Source organism: Tiliqua scincoides, chromosome 4, assembly GCF_035046505.1.
Source record: "Tiliqua scincoides isolate rTilSci1 chromosome 4, rTilSci1.hap2, whole genome shotgun sequence".
Lineage (NCBI taxonomy): Eukaryota > Metazoa > Chordata > Lepidosauria > Squamata > Scincidae > Tiliqua > Tiliqua scincoides.
The window spans coordinates 102,262,044-102,284,792 of NC_089824.1; the positions used below are offsets into that span (position 1 = coordinate 102,262,044).

Here is a 22,749-nt window from a genome sequence, read left to right on the forward strand (position 1 = left end):
GTTCGCCTGTTACTATGGCAACGCCGCAGGCGCCGTTCCGTCGCGCGCTGCAAGCTGGGAGGCTGAAGGTCACGCCAAAGAAGGGGCGGGGCTTCGTAGATCGGCTTGGAACGGCCGGCAAGATGGCGTCTACGGCGGCTGGGAAGCAACGAATTCCTAAAGTGGCGAAGGTGGGAAGGGAAGGAACAGCGGCCCGTGGAGAGAAGGGGGGAGGGAGCGGTGACCCCCCCCCCCGTCCCTGTGGCTGACCACTGGAGCTGGCAGCTCCCTCAGTGAGGCTCTGCCTCCTCAGGAGCCTCTCCGGAGTGGTGACGAAGGGCTTCAGGAGGGCTGGCCTCGGAGGGACGGGGCGCTCTCGCTGCCTGCAGGCCCCACTGGGCCTTCCCCGGGTGGCCAGGCGTCCTCCTTTTCCCGGACCCGCCCTCTTTGTGAGCCTGCAAAAGAACTTCCGTGCCTCCTTCCCCTGTGAGCAGGCAGCGCAGAGGAAGGAATAACAGCTCCCCACTTACCTGGGAGGGAGCCCCATTGACTCTAGTGGGACTTACTTCTGAGTAGACACGCATAGGGTGCGGCTCTGAGGCTGCAATTTTATCTACGCTTTCCTGGGAGTAAGCCCCACTGAGTAGAATGGAATTACTTCTGAGTAGACATGCCTAGGGTTGGGCTCTGAGGCTGCAATCCCATCCACACTTACTTGGGAGGAAGCCCCGTTGACTCTAATGGAACCTACTTCTGAATAGGCAGGCATAGGAGTGGGCTGTAAGTCATACATAATAAATCATAGATAATATCCTTTAAAATTTAATAATAATATAGTGTTTTAATTAACGGCATGAAATCCATATATGAATGTTTTTAGCTTTTATTGTGCTATGGCCTCCATTCTTCTACTTTTTGGGGTGCCTTGTCCTCTTTTGCAATTATGACATCTGTCCCCCATCTGGGTTAAAGGTATATAGGCAGTCTGTCCCCCTTTGAATCTGGTCACCCTGGGCTTGTTCCCTAGTAAGGGGAGTGGTTCTCAAACTTTTAGCACTGGGACCCACTTTTTAGAATCTGTCAGGACCCATTAAAAGTGATGTCATGACCGGAAGTGATGTCATCAAGCAGGAAAAGTTTTAATAATTCTAGGCTGCAATACTACCCACACTTACCCAGGAGTAAGTCCTATTTACTATCATTGCTAAAAGCTTATACATAGTATAGTGTGGGTAGACCCCAGCTGCGATACAAGGACATTGGCAAGAGAGATCTGAAGGCCTTAGGAGTGGACCTCAACAAGTGGGAAACCCTGGCCTCTGAGCGGCCGCTTGGAGGCAGGCTGTGCAGCATGGCCTTTCCCAGTTTGAAGAGACACTTGGCCAACAGTCTGAGGCTAAGAGGCAAAGAAGGAAGGCCCATAGCCAGGGAGACAGACCAGGGACAGACTGCACTTACTCCCAGTGTGGAAGGGATTGTCACTCCCGAATTGGCCTTTTCAACCACACTAGACGCTGTTCCAGAACCACCATTCAGAGCGCGATACCATAGTCTTTTGAGACTGAAGGTTGCCTACTAATACTACTACTACTACTACTACTACACATTTTTTAGCACCAGGACCCACCTTTTAGAATGTGAATCTGTCAGGACCCACCAGAAGTGATGTCATGACTGGAAGTGACATAATCAAGCAGGAACATTTTTTAACAATCCTAGGTTGCAATCCTACCCGCACTTACCTAGGAGTGAGTTCCATTGACTATCATTGTTAAAAGCATATCTATAAGTGCCTGTTAAAAGTACAGTTCTGTAACATTTCCCAAATGCAGTCACATACCAAGGAAGCATCAAGTCTATCATATTAAAAATAAAATATTGAAATGAATGGCAACCCACCTAGTGGGTCCTGACCCACAGTTTGCGAAACACTGATAGTAGCCTGTTGAAAGTGCAGGTCTGTAGCATTTCACCAAATGCAGTCACATACCATGGTCATGTCTCATATATGAAAATTAAAATATTGAAATGAATTGAAATTTCTGAAACTGAAATCTACCTAAAATTGGCTCATGACCCACCTAATAGGTCCTGACCCACAGTTTGATAAATACTTATTTAAGCACTCTGTCCCCCTTTGCATCTGGTCACCCTGAGCTTATCCCCTAATAAGTGTGCAAAGAATCAGTGCTTGCATCTGAGTAAGAAGTTCATGATCAGGCTACAGTTCCTTCCGCATGTGCCTGCTTCTGAGAAAGTCCTGTTGACTTCTTCTGAGAATCTTGGAGAGAATCCGGCTTAGAGCCCAGTCCTGTGTTTATCTACTCAGAAATAAGTGACATGGTAGTCAATGGGGTTTACTCCCAGGAAAGTGTGGATAGGATTGTAGGCTAAAGCTCTTGTGTGGAGAAGAAGGAATTCTTCAGATGCAGCTTTCCTTGCAAGGGGTGAACAAAGCTGTGGCTGGGGAAAGTTTCCTACACACCTCTGAGAAGGAGCAAGATCCCTGGCACCCTTTGCTTCTTGTCAACAAGATTAGAAAGGGAAGTTGACATACTCATTGATTTTTCTTGTTTGTTGGGAGTATGGCTGCTACCTCTTTATCTACCAAATTATAGATTGTCCAACCATTCACTTTCCGCTGTGCAAAATGAGTTGGACAGCAAGTACATACACAAATAATGGGTATCTAATCACACTTTTTCAGTTATATTATTTATTAAATGCAGAGAGGAGTTTTGTGCCTGACTTTATTACCTCAAAAGTGCACAATGTGGTTTAGATTACACTTAATTGGTTGAAAATGTTTAACCTATTTCTGCCAGGCCACAGGGGTACACTTTTGATTTCTGTTGTGTATATGCAACATTGGGCGGAAATGGCTTAATTCAGTCTGTCCAAGCAGTGACTATGTTATCTTTCAAGCAAAATTATTTGGGATTTTGTTTCTTATGCAAAATAACAGTATGGTTTTCCTCTGTAAAGAATGTTCTGCTGTTATGGACAGAGCTTCTGAAATATGAACAATCCTGGGAGCAGGGGTTATTAAGTGACAAGAACCAAGACTGTCAAATGTTATGTAATAACCACAGGAAGAAACAATCTCTGGAAGTGGTAGATGGCTTGATGTATACAGACCATGCACACAATTGCGTGACTGTATAATATTGTTACTAAAGGTTGATGAAATCGTTGCACTGATACTAGTTGCACAATAATGCACGTTAGTAACTTCTGTCATACTAAGGCTGTAAGCTATGCACAGTTGGGCATGGATCTAAATGGGCCTAAGTCGGTACAGAATTAGGCTGGTAAAAATTGGTAGAAGCATGGATTTTCCCTGTTTGTTTGTTGTTGTTTTTTTGTGGGAAGTGGTAGTTATTCTCGAATGGGAGAATTTATTAACTGGTTGAAGTAGAATGCATAATTTTCATATTATCCAAATCTTTCGCACTAATGCAAATTAGGTGGAATGAGTGCATGAGTATAAATAATTGCATATTCGGAGCCCAATCCTAAATAGTGTGCACTGGGCTTACCGCCAGCGCGCACTGTCGCAGGTGTGCCGTAAGGCACGTTCATGAGCCTTACCACCGGGCCAGTACCCATGCTAGCCCAGTGCTGGCCGGCACTGGGCTAGTGCCGGGTGGGCGTTCGGCCTCTGCCGCTCGATGGTCGCATGGACTGTCAAGCTGTGGGGTGGGGAGGAGGCATGCCGAGGAGAGGGGAGGCAGGAGGTGTGCCAGGGTGAGGGAGGGAGGCAGGTCCTGTCCGTTCATGTGGGGCTTGGCGCCCTACGGGAACGCCTTTACCCTACCACCGACCTTTTGGTTGGTTTGGTAGCCCCAAACCTTACTCTTCCTTACCCGGGAGAAGGGGACAAGTCCCCTTCTCCTTTTTTTTTTCTTTTTTTTCCCCAATATATTTTATTCATTCATTACAGATACAGGAAAGGAAATAGGCTTAACTTTGGGTAGGGTACGACACAAGTTACACATAAGGGTTGGCCCCAGATTCCAACATACATCATTCAATTAACTCAAAAAAACACAATAATCATCAATACAAAGGTTTGCATATTTATGAATATAAAAAAATTAATTTTTATGAAACACTCAATTTTATCTAACTAGATTTATCTACCCAATCATAAAAAACTTCCAATATTTTCTTACTCTATCTAAATCTCTCTCTTTCATTCTTTCTGTTAAAACTTCCATTTCTGCTACTTCATAGATTTTATCTATTAAATCTTCCTTAGTTGGTACATCTATAGATTTCCATTTTTGTGCAAACAATATTCTTGCCGCTGTAACAATATTTACAATAAGGTGTTTCTTAGGTTGGTCTTTAATTTCTGATGTCACATTTAGGAGGAATATTTCTGGTTTGAATGGTAATACACAATGCAGTATCTCTTGCAACACTTTATGTATCATCTTCCAGTATTTCTTTGCTTTTTCGCATGTCCACCACATATGATAAAAAGTTCCTTCTAGCTCATTACATTTCCAACACTTATTTGATAACCCAGAGTACATTTTTGCTAACTTCTCTGGTGTTAAATACCATCTATAAAACATTTTATACAAGTTCTCTTTAAAAGTCACTGCTTTAGTTATCTTAATATTCGTATTCCAGATTTATCTAGATGGATAAAACCTCTCGAAATAGCAACCAATCCGAACTGGATTAAAAAAGATCAAAGTAAACCATACAGTGACTTGCTGAATAATAAAGGAGAGATTTTAAGTAAGTCTGAGTTAGAAGAGAAAGGAATAAAGCTGGACTGGTGGAATGAAATGCAAATAAGAACAAGATTATGAGAAGACCAAAAAATAGGTCTATATGAAGAAGATATAAGTTTTGATAAAATATTTTTGATTGATGAGGGGAAGTATATAAGAAAAATGTACAGTTTTCTCCTGGAGATGAGAATGGAAGATGAGATCGTTAAAGATGCAATGGTGCGTTGGGCAAAAAATTTTGGATATAATATATCAATGGATGATTGGAATCAAATTTGGAAGTCCCCTTCTCCTAAGGTGCCGCCCACGGTAGCCCGTGGCGCACAGGATCCGGTGGCAGCCATTTTCGGTGCCACCAAAGCTGTGTGCCACAGGAGCTCAGGACTGGGCTGTCAGTAGTCATATCTATTGTACTGCAGCTGTCAACTGGTCTCATGTCTCTCCTTTCTTGGAAACAGTAGTCTTGTAAAGGTAGCTAGAAACTTTCTAGCTGTCAATATTCTAAACAGTTTCTAGAATTGTGGGGTGAGTGGGAGCCATGACTTAAAAATGTATTCGTATACCTACTTCAAAAACTTTTGTATACAGTATTTGTTTGCTACCAGTGTAACAAAGTTAGCAGATTAATTTTCCCAAAGCAATGGTGTTGATTAGGCAAACCTGTGTGAAACGTTACAAGGTTGGGGGCATGTTGGGGGCCCCCCCCAGATCCGATCCATAGATAAGTGAATCCGCAGATACAGAGTCTGTGGATATGGGGGGCCCCAGTATCAAGGGAATTTCTAAAATATAGCTATAATAAATTGTTGGTTTGTTCCCCACTCCCAGGTGAAGAACAAAGCCCCAGCAGAAGTACAGATCACAGCAGAGCAACTTTTAAGAGAAGCAAAAGAAAGGGAACTTGAGCTTCTTCCACCACCACCTCAGCAGAAGATCACAGATGAAGAAGAGCTAAATGATTACAAGCTTCGAAAAAGAAAAGTGAGTACTGTACATAGTAAACATAATGCATTGCTAACAGCATAATGCTGAAGATTTATTTTTAGAAGTATAAAATGTTCAAAGCATTTCATGCACACTGTCTTATAATCCTTATAACAACCTTGTAAGTATATTATCCCCATATTTCAAATGGGGAGAGTAAGGCTGAGAGCTAATGATTTACTCGGATCACCTGGTAAATTCATGGCAGAAGCAAGATTTTCAACCAATAACTTCCTGATTTGCAGCTTAGTTGCAGATATCTTAACCACTCTTCTGTACCATCTCTCTTACCAGTCATGGAGTGTAGATATGTTTCACTTATTTGTTTGTTTGAATTCTGTCCTGCCTTTCAACCCAGAAGGATTCCCAAGACAGTTTACAATAATGTAATTTGTATTTTTATTTTATTATTAGGGCTGTTTCTATCCCTACTGAAAATAACATCTCCTCCTTCTCCTCACCCATCCTCAACCAAGTTCTTATTAGGTTGTTGTGGCTATTTATATCCTTGATGATTAAAAAAGATGTGCTGAGACCAGGCCTTTGAAGTCAGGACCCAGTGCCATCAACCGTCAACATGGATTTAGTCTAAGAAATACTGATGGTCACAGGCTCAATCTTGAGTGCTCAGATTCTGCAAAAGTTGCTACTTTCAAGTAATGCTCAAAGTCGGTCCTGCATACACTGTGTAGCAATATAGAAGAGAAAGTAAAGGCACAAACAATTTCCAGCTTTGTATCCAAGGGAAAAAAGTTGCAGCCTTCACACTAATCAAAAATGCAAAGAGTAATTCACTAAGCATATCTGATTAACTTAGTAACATGTAATCCAATTTCATAAAGAATTGAGACATATCAAACTCTGCAAAAGATTGAACTGTTGAAGTGCCATTTCATGCTGTTAAGATTTACAGTGCAATCCAATGCTTGTCTTCTCAGTAGCAGGCATTATTATGTTCAGTGGGATTTAACTTGCTGAACTGAAGCTTTCATTTTTCTAGTTGAATCCCTTCACATAGAATGTCGGATTCCTTATGCACCTCCTTTTGGTTATAAAGAAGAGTTGCTCTTTACTTTTTAAAAGTAAACTCTTAACTTTCCCCATAGACTTTTGAAGACAATATAAGAAAAAATCGGACGGTTATCAGTAACTGGATCAAGTACGCACAATGGGAGGAAAGTCTCAAAGAAATACAAAGGTAATTGTTGAGAGCCACCCTTGTAACATCATCAGCTATATGAACAACTAACAGCCCAATCCTATGCATGTCTACTCAAAAGTAAATCCCATTAGCGTCAACGGGGCTTACTCCCAGGAAAGTGTGGATAGGATTGGGCTGTAAATGTCCTTAGTTCCCTCATTGCGCACACATTTATTTCAACAATGTTTTGCTCTAAGGGCTCGCTCCATCTACGAACGTGCTCTGGATGTGGACTACCGAAACGTCACTCTATGGCTGAAGTATGCCGAGATGGAAATGAAGAACCGCCAAGTCAATCATGCCCGAAATATCTGGGATCGTGCTATCACTACACTACCAAGGGTCAACCAGTTCTGGTAAGCTGAACATGTTTTGCCATTTGTCAAACAGTAACAGCACAATGCTATGTGTGTCTGTTCAGAAGTAGGTCTTATTGCATTCAGTGGGACTTATTTCCAGGTAAGCATATATAAGTTTGCAGCATAAATATATCTTTTTTTTTTTAAGTCTGTCTGAGCACTGTAAGTGATAAGTATCAAAAATGGGTTCCTTGTGGTTGTCGGAACATTGTAGATTTTTTGAGAAGGATTTGTGACTTCTTGTGAATATTGAATAGCATTTGATGGTTGATTTTCTTGCATTGAGATATCCCTAGGTTTCAGAGCAAGAATCTAGACTCTCATGTGCTAGAGACATTAGGTGCAGGTATATCAGCTATAGACAGCATATATGATTCAATTTCCATTTACATGGAAATTGCCTTATGGTAATTTCCTTTGACAACATTCTTGTTTGTTATTCTGGCTGGCTGTGTTAATGTTTTGTTGCACTCCTTTTATTTGAACAGGTACAAATATACCTATATGGAAGAAATGTTGGGAAATGTTGCTGGAGCTCGCCAGGTGTTTGAGCGCTGGATGGAATGGCAGCCAGAAGAACAATCTTGGCATTCCTACATTAACTTTGAGCTCCGATACAAGGAGGTGGACAGAGCGCGCTCTATCTATGAACGATATATCCTTTGAAGGGCACTTCAGTTTCAACCAAATGCTTTGGCGATGCTTTGTACATTTTGTTTCATTTACATTTAATTTTTTTAAATTTCACTTATAAGCAACCTACCTCTACTTGTTGAGCTGAGTGGAACGTTATTACCTTTTAAAATGGTGGCAATCTGCTCACAAGCACATTATAGTAATGCATTGATATTAAAGCATATGTAGAAGTAGGCTTCTGTGTTGCAGATTTCTTTCCACATCAGGCCCCATGTGCAGCAAAGTGTGCTGGGGAAGGGATGTATCCAATGCTTTGTCATGGTTGTATTTTTAGAAATGAATGACGTATTTTTGTATTTACTAATCTTGGTGACATTGAAGAACTGTATCCATGCTCCTATGGGCATTACATTTTTTCTGTCTTTGTCTCCTTTCATGTTCACTGTATACAATCTTTCTGTGTTCTTCCATAGGGTTGTAATAGCATGTGGTCTTTTAAAAGGTTAAAATAGAAAAGATAATATTTTGAATTCCTTAATGTGATTTACTTGTTATTGTGCATCCTGATGTTAAAAACTGGATCAAATATGCCCGTTTTGAAGAAAAGCACAGTTATTTTGTTCATGCAAGGAAAGTCTTTGAGAGAGCAGTAGAATTCTTTGGAGAAGAGCTCATGAATGAGCATCTGTTTGTCGCTTTTGCCAAATTTGAAGAGAACCAGAAAGAGGTAAAATGTTGTCTGTTAATAAAGTTCTCATCTTGCAAGTGCAGATGTGGTCCTAGCTGTCAGTGAAAAAAACCTTCCTTTCCCAGCCCACGGTTGATTTGAAACTCTCACAGCCAAAACACTTCCTGCCATAGGTTTTGGTTTGCTATGTATAGGTGTATTAGCTGCTATTATGGGCTGAGCGATGTCCTGAATTTTGAAGAGCAGTGGGAAAATAATTTCACACTTCTCTGGTTATCAGGATTGTGTGTTTATTACGTTTTACCTTTCTATCTTCTGTGAAATAACTTTACCAAGTATACTTAAATGAGAAAGACTTTTTTTTTCTTTCTTGCCTTTTCCAGTATCTCAGAGCGGAGAACAGTTGGGGAGAGGGAAAAACAGAATATTTGTGTTGAAAACTTATATTCCACCTTTCAGTGTAAAACAATACTACATTAAAATTGTCTTACTGAAAGTGACAGGATTTCTTTCCTTGTCTTCTGTAAAGTTAAGGCTGCAGTCAACGCAAAAGTTAAATCATAATATTTAGAATTAAGCTGTTTTAGACCCCAGTCCTTTCTAACTTTCTATTTCTGATGCAGCCTCAAGATAAGGGAACAAATATTCCCTTACCTTGAAGAGGCCTCCATGACTGCTCCCCCCACCGCAGGTTGCAGCATGTGCCCCATTGGCATGGCTTCATCAACGCTAGAAAGTTGGATAGGATTGGGCCCTTGGTCTCGCTGAAGTCAATGTTAAACTGAGTATTTTTTAACTTTAATTTGTGTAAATTTTGTAAAGCTGGGTTCTAACTAAAATTGATGCTTAACACCCCTGACCTAACTATACATGTATTAGCCATCAGACCTATAGATTTCAGTGCAGCAGACATCCAGGTAAATTGGCCTGTGCTTTTTTGTTCATTAACTGGAAGGTTAATGAACTGGTAGCTTATAAATGTTCTTAAACAAATAAAATAAAAAACAAAAATTGTGTCGGGTCAGCTAGTGTTACAAAATTGAGAGATATAAATATTTGAGCCAAAAAAGAAGTTTGTTTCAGTTCTTGATATGATGGTTATCAGATAGCACCTGTTGCCCTTATATATGAGATATAACATATTGGGTATCTTGTAGTTCTTAATTTAATAACAAATAGGTGAATGACTTGGGTTTTTCAGCTTGTACATGAAATGCTTTTATTGAGAGTCAGATTACTGGTTAATGATCTGGTCAACTCATACTGGTTCAGCAGGGTCTCAAGCATCCAGGGTCTTTTCTAACACCTGCTACCTGTCCTTTAACTGGATTGAACCTGGGTCCTCTTATATGAAAAGCATGTGTTCTTTCTTTGTGTTCTTACAAAGAGAAAAGTGGCAAACAGAAAACTATGGAGCAAGTGAAAATATAGCATAGAGAGAACACAGCTAAATATCGGTAAAGTGAAACTGTACATTATCGGGTTTTCTAAGGTATTTCTTTTTTCAGTTTGAAAGGGTGAGAGTAATCTACAAATATGCCCTGGACAGAATTCCAAAGCATGAGGCTCAGGAACTCTTCAAAAACTACACAATTTTTGAGAAGAAGTTTGGGGACCGCAGAGGCATTGAGGACATTATTGTCAGCAAGCGGAGATTCCAGTATGAAGAAGAAGTGAAGGTGAGTGCTGTTGTAGAGATGGGCTATGGGCAGGCTACAGTTCCACAGAAACCCAAGACTCGACACAGAAGTCAACTCTCAGAGAATTTCAGCTTTTATTTTAAAAGAAAAATGCGTGTAGCCTTAATAACTACAAAGATAGTCTTTAATTTGTGCAGCCAATGTTTTATAAAAGCTCCAAAGCCAAAGGAGGCTCACAATAATTTCTAGAAGCCAGGGTTTCAGTACCTGCAATCCTGCAATCAGGAGCTCAATCCTGAGCTCGGCAGTGCCTGTGTGCACTGTTGTAAACGTGCCATAAGGCACATCAGCGACAGTTACCGCCGAGCTACCACCCATGCTAGTCCAGCACTGGCTAGCGCTGGGCTAGTGCCAGGGTAGTGTGGGGCAGGTGCCCAGCCTCCCCGCTCAGTGATCTCATGGACCACCGAGCCGCGGCATGGTAAGGGGGGGCAGGGGGGAGGTGTGATGGGAAGGAGGGGGGTGGAGAGGGGGTGGGCAGGAGGTGTGCTAAGGGGAGGGAGCGGGGAGGCAGAGAGGCGGGTCCGGTGAAGCTCCGCTCCACCAGATCCTGTCCGTTTGTCTAGGGCTCAGCGCTCTACATGAACTTCCTTACCTAAAGTGAGTAGCCCCATTGCAGGGCTGTTTCCCTTACCCGGGAGAAGGGGACAAAAGTCTCCTCCTCCTGAGGCGCTGCCTGCAGTAGTCCAAGGCGCGTAGTAGTAGTAGTAGTAGTAGTAGTAGTATGTAGTAGCCCACCCGACAAAGCTGGGCGCCCCAGGCAACTCAGGATTGGGCTGTGGGTCTTCTATATAGGTAGAAGCAGAATAAATTTGGAGAAAGAATAAACATTCTGGAATAAATTATGAAGAACAAAATACACGTTGAGACTAATTATTCCCGTGGGTTCCATTCCAAATATTCACGTGGATTTAAAAAACGAACTATAGCAAATCAATTAAAAAAACAAAGTTTCTTTGCTCCAGTGATTGAAAAACAGCCTTGCTGACCTTTTGACTCTAAGATAAGAGTCATTAAGAAGACAATCCATCAGCACTTCACTCAGCCCCTCCTTTCACCAATGCAAAATGATCACCTTTCTTTCACGTGCTGGGGGAAGGGAGGGGTCCGCAGGAGAGAGAAGGATTGATGGTTAGCCTGCTGCCCTCTCTCTCTCTCATTAAGTAGGCTGTTGTTAAAGGACTGTTCAGTTTTTAAAACTGATTTTAAAGGGATGCATTTTTCCCCTTCTCCAGGGATCAGCACATTCTTTCTCATTTGCAGGGGCCATTCGTGTTGAGTCAAATCCGTGTATAAAAAATCCGTGTATAAATAGGCTGGATCTGTAAATAGAGCAGATGCACTTTATCTGCATACATACAGAAGAATCCAGCTTTGCTTGACACAACTAAGATAAGCATGGCACAGGCAATCTATAGCATGTGTGTGTATACGTAGCACATAGCACTCTGGGTTCTGTTTATATATGTATTATCCTCTCAGACTTTAGTAACTGCCTGTGCATTCACTGGAATTGTCTCACTGATAATGAAATCTTTCATCATTTTAAAAGCTTTAGTTCAGGGGTGTCAAACTCATTTTATACAGAGGGCCGAAGTTAGCATTCACTCAGTGCTTGCTGAGGGCTGGAAGTGATGTCATTAAGCGGAAAGTGACATCATTAAGCAGCTGATGGCCAGAAATCAGCCCTTTGTTCTCACAAAAAAATTCATTAGCTGCAAATGACAGAAGAGAAAATACCAAATCTTGATCATATGTCAAGATATGAGGGTCCCCATTTTCATGTAAGTTGCTTTTCAGCAGTAACACCTCAGCACTACTGAGCAGCTGAGACCCTGAGCGCCGGATAAATATTTGACACCCCTGCTTTAGTTGCTCAGTATGACAGAATTGGGATACAGGTTGAGTCTCCTTATTTTCAAGGTTTCTGTTCCCAAAACCCACTTGATTGGCAAAATTCACATTAAAGCAAATTCATTTTAAAAACAGTATCCCTTTGTTAGGCGATTTAAAAACAGCCTTCCTGAACTTTGTGATGTAAAATAGAGTCATTAGGCAGACAATCTATTAATCAGTCTCTCTCCAGGCGCTTAGAAAGACTTCACTCCCAGCCAGCAACCACTCCCTTCACCCAGAGTGCAGGGCTGGGAAAAAATGCAAAGTGATTGTATTTCTTTCACATGTTCAGGGCGAAGGGAGGGTTGCTTGCCTTGGAGTGAAGCTGTTCTAAGTGCCTGGAGAATGATTGATGGATTGTCAGGTGGCTGCCCTCTCTCACATTAAGGATGCTGTTGTTAAAAGACTTTCTCTTTAAAGGGCCCTCTCATCACTTTGAGATAAAGCCGCAGGTGAAAAATCCATGGATAATTAAGTTATTCTATACTATTTAACTGAATGCTAAAATATGTTGTTAGAGTAAAAGCAGAGGCTTTTTCATAATTACTGGCATTTTTCATAGTTTCAAGTAGAAACAAAAGGAGCACCTATGCTATGCCTGTCTTTCTGAAGCTTTTTTGGGTCTTTCTTGAAAGGCAAATCCACATAATTATGATGCCTGGTTTGATTACTTGCGGCTTGTGGAAAGCGATGCAGATCCTGACGCTGTACGTGAAGTTTATGAAAGAGCCATTGCTAATGTTCCTCCTATTCAGGAAAAGAGGCACTGGAAGAGGTACATCTATCTGTGGATCAATTATGCACTATATGAAGAGCTAGAAGCAAAGGTAAAATACAGTAATTCCTGAACTTTTTCTTTCCTTGGGTTATCTGGGTAACAATAGTTTCCTAGTAATCTACAAACTGCTATGTCAGTAAGCAGTTTAAGATTAAACTATGCCTGGCATTGCTGCTAACATGCTATAAACTGAACTTATGCATTGTCCTGCATCTGCCCAAATATATGCTCTTGGATATGCAACTAGATGGCTCATCCAAGTATAAAATAGCCCAGTTAGCAATTTCATAATAATTCAGTGGAAACCTGTAAGTATAAAAACTACACTTTTGAATTACACATTTGAATTGCCACACACAAGTTTGAGAAGATGGTGTAATTGCCATAAGAAGAAAGACTTTTTTTTTCTTTTTTTTTGGCAAGGGCATCTTCAGTTGTAATTAATTTGGAAGCCTTTGTTCTGAGTATGTAGCAAAAAATTGCTTATGTCTTGCTTTTCAGGATCCAGAGAGGACAAGGCAAGTGTATCAAGCGTGTGTTGAACTCATTCCTCACAAAAAGGTATGAATTCTAGTAGAACTTGCTTTATTAACATTCCGGTCCCTCACTTTCCCAGCAGTAACCAATTTTTCCCTCCAAAAGTGTTTTTTAAACATTTTAAAAAAGTCACCCTTCAACTCCCCCCCCCCAATCTGAGAGCCACTTCCCTGTGGTGTGATTCCGTGCTTCTTGGGAGTGTGTGTGTGGATGTTCTAATCACATGGTAGTCACCTAGACATTATGGAGAGGAATTTGTGATAAAACAGTGAAGAAGTTGATCTCCAGCATTGTGACCTTGCCAATCTTAGATTCTTAGGGTGCAATCCTAACCCACATTCCAGCATCAACATAAGGGCAATGAACAAAACATTCCCTTACTTTGAGGAAGCCTCTGTGAATGCCACCCAAATGCAGGATGCAGCACACATCCCATTGGCACAGCTATGCCAGTGCTGGAAAGTTGGTTAGGATTTGGGCCCTAGAGCCGGCGTTGGAAAAAAAATTAACTGACAAAATTAACGTGTCCAGATGAATAAGTGCTGTGGAGTAAATTCACAATTTTAGTGTGATTTAAAGAGCAAAAAAGAAGTAAAAGTAGGAAGGGGTTAAGAGAAGTTTGTGGTTCGGATATGACCTCCACTGTGAACATGGAATTATCCCACTGCGAATGAAATCCGTCATCAGTTTAAAAGCTTTAGCTGCTCAGCTTGTGACCTTCGACAAGTCACCCTTCTTCAGTCTTTGTCCTCCTTCTGTAGAATGGGGATAAAAATTCTGGTGTACTTTAAAGGAATATTGTCAAGATTATTGATATGCTGACTTTTGAAGTATTTTGAGCATTCAAGAGAAATCCCATATGAATATTTTGTGGAAAAAACAAGGGTATGGAGTGTAAACAGTAACTGATCAAAGGATGAGATATCAACTGTAAATGTTAGTGGCAGTTTTTCCCCTCTTGTCCTCACAGCTACCACAATGCAGAGAATTCAGTTGTGTGCAATAAATGTTCTTGGTTTGTATATGTTGGGCAGAGTTTTTAGCAGTATCTTTGCAATGGAGCAGTGGGGAAACCAGAAAAAAATACTGCTATAGGAACCACAGGGAAATTATAAGTAAATATCTACATGAAGAAACTTGCCACGCAGATACTTAAAAAAATTTGGTGGTTCAGTTGTCAGTCTATTTCAGGGAGTAGGACTGGTTCCTTATAGCTACTGCTGTTGGCCTGGTGAGGCAGTAATGCCAACAAGAGGACTGGAAGGAAGAATTGCCTCTGGCAGTTCAAAATTCTGGGAGCTTTTCAGTTCATCAACTCAGCAGCAGCAGGAGTGGCAACAGGAACAGATGGTGGACTTTGGAGAGGACTGAAAGCATCTGACCTGCCTTTCCCACTACTGCCACCACCTTTCAGAAGCACAAAGCCAAGAGCCACCTAATGCAATTTCATTACATCACCAGTATTCCAAACCTGTCAGTGTGAGATCAATTTCTATAAACCTGACTTTATCTTCAGGAACCGTTCTGGGCAGCCGTTCTTGCTGAAAAGTAGTATATAATATGATTCTTTTGGTAGGAAATCCATAAGATGGTTTTTAAAAGAATTAGACACACAGAAGATATGTTTCCAGTATTGGCTACAATACTGCAATGGAGCTGTAAACCCCTCAGTACTGAATTTGGCAATCACGAAATAGGAGATAACCAATCACCTTCATGACACTCTAGTTGTAACTTACATTCTTTGATAGGAAGCATTGTTTTTTTAAACTCAGCAAACTGAAGTCCTGAGCAAGATCTTTATGCTATTACATTTCAGTTTACCTTTGCCAAAATATGGCTGCTGTATGCTCAATTTGAAATAAGACAGAAAAATCTTCAGTTTGCCAGACGAGCACTGGTAAGTAAAACCTGGCTTGTAATCCAAATTCTTTCTGTTTACAGGGGCTGTGCTGGTGGTGATCAAACTTTTTTTGTCTGATTTCCTCTAGTAATGAATATCTTCAAAGTGCCTGCTGATCTGCATTTGTACACTGAGAAATAGTTGGAGTTAGTAGCAATTATGTTGTTTCACTCAGCCACGTTTCTCCAACCCTGTGGCTTAATACAGTTACTAAAAGCATCTGTGACCCAAATGGTTAGTAGGCATGACTACTGAAATAGGCAACATTAGAATTAAGTGCAGTGCTTCATTTCACAAGGCCACAGAGATCCTTCTATCAGTAGCTGTTTGCATTTGTCCCTAGGAAACAATTGACCTGGTGCCTGAATGAAAGCTTCAGACCAGTTCCTTCCTGATAAATTGGCCCTATGGGATTATTTCCTCTTAGTTTTGCTGCTGTAATCAAATTCAGTAAGGGGGACCAACCAGGCCTAATAACCACCTGGGGTACGCAACTGCAAACTGGCTTTTTCACATAAGGACTGTTGTATCATCACCACTGACACTAGAGTCGATTGTCTGTGTTTGAGGCCAGTTCTGTCTCTGCATCACATCTCCAGAAACTTTGTCAGTTTCTCCCATGTGCTTCTTCCTGTATCGGATGAAGTTTTATAGTCCACTTAGCATATGTGCAGAAGGCCCAAGATTTTTTCCTTTCTTTTCCTGATGCTGCCCCCCCTCCCCAATGTTTGCAGTTGGAATTCTCAGAATATGGTAGTCCTTTTATAGTGTGAGAGGGATGTCATGGAAGCACCTTAACATGTGAAAATGGAGAGGTCAAAAGTGGGAGTGAGGATTTGACCTTGGAGGTTTAGTCACTGCAGTTTTAAAGTCTGATTTTAATTTCTTTAACACTGTATGGTCAATGAATGTTCTTCAGAAAGTTGTGTTCTTTACAGGGAACATCCATAGGTAAATGTCCAAAGAACAAACTCTTTAAAGGCTACATTGAATTAGAGTTGCAGCTGCGGGAGTTTGATCGTTGCCGGAAACTATATGAGAAGTTCCTGGAGTTTGCACCTGAAAATTGCACATCTTGGATCAAATTTGCTGAATTAGAAACTATCCTTGGTGACATTGACAGATCCAGAGCTATCTATGAGTTGGCTATTGGTCAGCCACGATTAGACATGCCAGAGGTAGGTGGAGATCTTTTCTGTTGATTGTACTATGCCATGCAGCATGTATTTGACTGTCATAAGGGAATACATTGTGTTCTGCTAATGTGAAGCTACTGCAGACATCAATGTGCAGCAGCCTTTCTTCTGCTACAGCTGCTCTGTAGCATAGACCTGTTTTCTCTGTATGTTAGTTTTGCTACATTAGGTGAACATTTATGGAGATTACTCATAATAATCACTTCATAATAACTATTGTGCATTTTACAGATTGGTATGTTTTCTCTTTTCCTAGGTTCTTTGGAAATCTTACATTGACTTTGAAATTGAACAAGAAGAATATGAAAACACAAGAAATCTTTATCGGCGATTGCTCCAGCGAACCCAGCATGTCAAGGTATGTGCCTGTCAACACCAGTTCTAATTTCTTTCCAGGTGCAGTGGCACAGATTACTGTTGTGCTATTGGATATTTAAATAGACATAGAAGAGAAGGTGGCAAGACTGCACTTGAGGCCACATTACCAAAGCAAGTGCACAGGTTTAGTTAGGTAAAACTTTTTTTAAAAATGCTACAGAAACTCATGGTCCTGAACTCTGTAGGCTGGGGATGCCAGGCATAAGACCAAAGGGCCTCATTGGATCCCAAGTGGAACCCAGTGTGGTTGACAGCAACCCTATTGTACGCCACTCAAATTGATCCATCTTCATGACTAGGGAGCCAATTCCCTTCTTAGAGAGCCAACTACTTGTTGGCTTCACTCTAATTTTTAAAAAAACAGATGTTTTCAAGAAACAACTTCTAATGGTCCAATCCTGTGGGGGCCTTGTGCTGCCTGAACTAATATTCCAGCAGTGCAGTGTCCTTTACAGCTGCTGCAAATGGCGACACGCTGTTCAGTGTAGCTGGGCTACTCCCAGAAGCAGTGAGTGGTTGCACACCAGCAGCCTGTCAATGACCTCTTGTACCAGTAAGTCAGTAGAGGAGGGGGTGGAAAGTGGCAGGGACTGGGGCAGGGAGGGGGGCAAATCAAGGCTGAGATCCTTGTTCCTATTCTATCCTCATATCCTATGATCTGCCTTCCTGAGTCCACTTGAACTTGTGCCTGCAAAGTAGCTGGCACAGGTCCGAATAGACCCAGAGGGGCAATGTTTGGGCTTACTCCCAGACAAAAAAAACAAATGTTCACATACCTGGAGGTGACCTCCAGAACCACCACCCCCACCCCCTCCAGTGGTGCACCTGCATCAGTGGGCGGGGGGGTGGAGAGGTTTAAGTAGGATTTGGGCTGTGAGTCTTTCAATTTAATATATAACTGAAATTGAATGTATGGCTTTGTACTGAATTTGAGTGAAACTGATATTTCAGAGCTTGCAAGAATAGTTAATGAGAAATTTAGATTTCCATTTCTTGAGCATGACCCCCCCCCCCTTAGTCTGGGCCTGACTATTTTGAAATTCTGCTTCATGACCTTTAGTTTGGTATGTGTTTAGACACAACCCACTTTCATCTCTCAAGCTAGTAGGCACTTTGCTGTAGCTGACTCCATAGCAGCCAGCTCACTCCTCCATGTATCTTCGTTGTTCTCCCTTCCTTGTTTTTAAATGTCTCCTGAAAGCACTTCTATTCTGCAAGTCCTTTTTTAGAAGATCTGCTGTTAGCTCTCCCTATAATCTCTTGCCTTTCCTGCTTTTTTCAAAGTTATTTTATTGAGCACTTTTTAGAGATGTCCATGTCATCTTCTTCTCCCATTGTTGTTAGCATTTATCAAGAGCCATAAATAATTTAATGCAATGCTTTTTTTAACAAAAAAAGAGCAGCTCATTACAGCTCTAAAGGTTAAATGCAGTTTGAAATCTGTTCTGAATTACCTCCAGTGCTCTTTGAATTCCTCTTACTCTGAGATATAAATATAGAGGCCCAGATGTGAAATAGTCTTGACTGTTCTGGCAGGCAATGAATGTGTGTCTTATGTTGCTCCCTGAAGCATTTGGTGGGCCACTGTGAGATACAGGAAGCTGGTTGAGACGGAACTTTGCCTGATCCAGAGGGGTTCTTATGTACTGTTTACAATTCTTTATTTCTGAGAAAATTCATTACCGTACATACAACTGCAGAACAGTCTGCATAAATCTTGGACCCACAAACCAGTCCCCTAGACAATCTGTTACTTCATTGCACATATTTGCCATGTATTGTAATCTGAAATGGGCCTGTTTTGCTCTAGGTGTGGATCAGTTTTGCTCAGTTTGAACTCTCAGGGGGGAAAGAAGACAGTGTGCCACGATGCCGACAAGTATATGAGGAGGCCAATAAAACAATGAGAAACTGTGAGGAGAAAGAGGAGAGACTTATGCTTCTGGAATCCTGGAGAAACTTTGAAGAGGAGTTTGGAACAGAATCCAGCAAAGAAAGGGTAGACAAACTGATGCCAGAGAAAGTCAAGAAGAGGAGAAAACTTCAAGCTGAAGATGGGGTAAGAGCAGAAACTGAAGGTCCAGCTTTCTGTAATTGGTGGTGGCTATCCATAAGTACCCAGTGCAGTATTGGAATAGTCAAATAAGTTGGAACAGAGTGAGGTTGGACACATTAACAATGTACCAGAAGTGGGAAGTGTAACAATCTGCAGTGTTCCCCACTGTGCAATCATTCTTTTTTAAATTAGGCAACAGACAATCACTACTGTTTATGTAAGATATGCAAATCCACCACAATTAGACTTGAGTCAAGTCTTGAATTCCTGCCCCCTTTGACTCAACTTGTGCATGAGTCTTAATGGGTGGTCATGGGGACTCGTCCAGGGTGTTTGCAGGACTCTATGTGACCTGAGTCAGGAATCTTTTTGTTACATGTGTCAGGTCTGGCTCCATGGAAAAAACAGAGCTCCTGGGGGGTGAGTGGGTGTGTGTGGGGGGGAGTTAACATTTAATAATAATAATAATAATAATAATAAACTTTATTTGTATCCCGCCCTTTTCCCTAAAGGGACCCAGGGCGGCTTACAACATATTAAAAACAGATTAAAACATAATTTAATAACAGATAAAAACGTATTAAAAACACATTAACAGAAACCATAAAAACAGTAGTCAGATAAAAGAATAAAAAAGAGCATAAAACAGCAGTTCTTAGAGGAATCAGGCCTGTAAAAAACAACTAAAAGATGTATAAAAAATGTTTAAAAGGCCATGAAATCAGAAGGCTTGTTTACACAGCAGAGTCTTCAGGCCTCGCCGAAAAGTCTCAAGAGAGGGAGCCATTCTCAAGTCAAGGGGAAGGGAGTTCCTTAACGTTGGTGCCACTACTGAGAAGGCCCTGTTTCTTGCCGCCGCCCCACGTACCTCCTTAGGCGGCGGCACTTGTAAAAAGACCTTCTCTGATGACCTGAGAGGACGAGCCGGATTGTACAGGAGTAGGCGATCTCTAAGATACCCTGGCCCAGAGCAGTATAGGGTTTTAAAGGTCAAAACCAGCACCTTGAATTGGGCCCGGAAACGAATAGGCAGCCAATGTAGCCCCCGGAGAAGTGGACTGACAGAGTCAAACCGCCTAGCTCCAGTGACCACACGTGCCGCCACATTCTGCACTAATTGCAGTTTCCGAACCGTCTTCAGGGCCAGCCCCACATAAAGCGCGTTACAATAATCTAACCTCGATGTCACCATAGCATGGATCACTGTGGCCAGGTCTGCATGATCCAAGTACGGCTGCAGCTGGCGCAGCCACCACCTGGGAATCCAGGAGCAGCTGTAAGTCCAGGTGGACCCCCAAGCTGCGGACCTGCTCCTTCAGAGGGAGTGCAACCCCATTCAGAGCAAGCCAATAATCCAGCACCTGCATCGAGGATTTCCGAACCAGGAGAGCCTCTGTCTTATCCGGATTTAATTTAACACTCTGTTGCGGGCCCCATCTTATTGGTAAACAAAAGCTCTGCTGTTCTTCAAGTGAAGACAGCAGTGTAGAAAGTGCTGATCGGTTCTTGATGAACCCCAGTCACAAAACCTCCTCCCCACAAAGGTTCATATCACACCTTCAGAAGGAGCAACTGGCTCTCCAGAGCATGGAGCAACAGAGACTGGGAGGTGCCTGAGCCTGGCCAGGTGGGAGGGTGTGGGATGGGCTGTGTGAGAGCAGGGACAGAAGAGGTGAGCGGAAGGAGGTTCATGCCAATCCTTTGCAGCTCTACTCGGAAGTAGTCGCATTGCAGCCAGTCATTCAGTGAGCCTGCTGGAGCCATACCATTTCTTCTGGATGGCTAGGAACTGCCCCCCTTTCTCCCCTCACTCATCCAGGGCAAAAACCTTTGTCCAATGATCACTGGTTCCTTCAGAGATGGATAAGAGCACCCACTCCTGCCTCTATCCCTCTCTGTCCTGCTCCATGCAAAACTTGACCCTTCCCTGCCACTTGACTGAAACTTCCCTGCTGCTCGCCCAGCCTGAATGAGATCCCCAAGAGGTCTTTCACACCACAAAAAAAGTAAGCAAGCACATCCAGACAAACATGAGACTGCACTCATCAGGACTCATTTCCAAGTCAGTGACCTTGAGCTCAAGTCAGTGCTGGAGTCATTGAGGTAGGTGACTTGAGTGTACACAAGTCAGCAAAAAACGTTTTTGTAACTCACACTTGAATCACCTGACTAGCACGTTTCCTTCTCATGTGCTAGTTTTCTGTGTGCAGCTTTTTCAGAATGTGGTGGAAGAAGCATTCAAACATGCAACTCCCTAATCCTGTTGTTACCAAACTGTGAGAGAGAACTCCCTGGGGAGCTGCAGAATCCTTGTGAAAAAACCAACACCCTGTACAATGTATAGGATTGTAGCCCTAATGGGGCACCACGGCCAATGGCCCAGTAGGTTAAGGGAGCCGTCAGTTGAAAAAGTTTGGGAACCACTGCTCTAATCTATCGTCTAAAGTGGCCTTTAATTTCACTGCCTTTAATGCCTGTTGTAAATTATCTGCTAAACATCAATTTGCCATAAAAGTTGTTTGAAAACACCAGGAGAATTGGGGAAATATGTGAAGTAAAATGGGGACGTATAAAGTTAGGTTTTTGATTATGTTCACTTTTTTCTTTCTAGTCTGATGCTGGCTGGGAAGAATATTATGATTACATTTTCCCAGAGGATGCTGCCAATCAGCCCAATCTCAAACTTCTTGCAATGGCTAAACTCTGGAAAAAGCAGCAACAAGACGATAACCCAGAGAGAGATCCAGACAAGGACATTGATGAAAGTAGTCCCTAAGGTTGTCTTTTTATTCCACTTTCTTTTGTATGTACTGTATATTTGCTCTTGTACACAATAAATATTTTTTAAAAGTTAATGGTTGGAATGGGAAAGATCATGCTGCTATTCAGAGGAGTTGGAAGAAAATGTGACATATGCTGCATTTGACTGTTTGAAAAGAATTAACAGACTATGTGCATAGCTAGGAACATTTCATTACGTATACAAAGATTTTTAATCATGTTTCTGTCTGTGCTGATTTTATAAATTCCTAGGTATTAAGTGACACCTGACACCTCCAGTGAGCTGAGTCTCTGCTGCCATAAAATGCTTTTTGAAGGCTTTTCTACTCTGCTGAAGCAAGTATTCACAAAGTGTATCTGAGGCAACTTAGGGTCACAGAAAAGAATCCTCTTCTGTCTTAGTAATGTCTACATACAGGAGAAAAAAGGAGGGGCAGTAGCAGACAATTGAGGCAATGGCAAAGCTTCAGATACTAAATGTGTAATTTGTTGCATTTAAATTGCCCAGTGTTAAGGAAGATTTTTCAAAGTACTGTAAGTAACAATTTATAGGTTCTTAAATGATTCAAAATGCTAGTCAAATATCTGTCTTCAAATGTAGACCTATGTATTTTACCTGAAGACAGACATTTTGTGAAAATCAGACTGTGGAGAACTAATAGAATACAGGTGAGCGCAGCTTTGCAACACTCTGACCAGCAATGGGCTGCATATATGATGGTGCCACTGGTCCCTTGCGCACACCCCAAGCCTCTGAAGCTGAGAGGAGTTCTGCGAGGCTCCAAATGTCCAAATCACACAAGAGACAACATCCAGTTTCCTTAGGAAACCAGAAGTCGCGTCTGTTGCACAATTCAGGTGTTCTGAAGGCATTCTGAGCCTTGCAGAGGCAGCATGTGGTCACATGCTGCCTCTGGAGGTAAGGGGAA

At 41.9% G+C, this 22,749-nt stretch overlaps 1 protein-coding gene across 1 annotated transcript; it reads left to right on the forward strand.

Moving 5' to 3' along the window:
* Positions 1–92: 92 nt before the first annotated feature.
* CRNKL1 (crooked neck pre-mRNA splicing factor 1) lies at positions 93–21,894 on the forward strand. Its single transcript, XM_066623812.1, has 14 exons — positions 93–170; positions 5,556–5,708; positions 6,818–6,909; positions 7,110–7,268; positions 7,760–7,926; positions 8,456–8,634; positions 10,104–10,274; positions 12,827–13,018; positions 13,471–13,530; positions 15,326–15,406; positions 16,348–16,587; positions 16,862–16,963; positions 18,794–19,042; positions 21,651–21,894. The coding sequence occupies exons 1-14, from the start codon at positions 123–125 to the stop codon at positions 21,813–21,815; spliced, it is 2,058 nt and encodes a 685-aa protein (XP_066479909.1). The 5' UTR covers positions 93–122; the 3' UTR covers positions 21,816–21,894.
* The last annotated feature ends 855 nt before the right edge of the window (positions 21,895–22,749 follow it).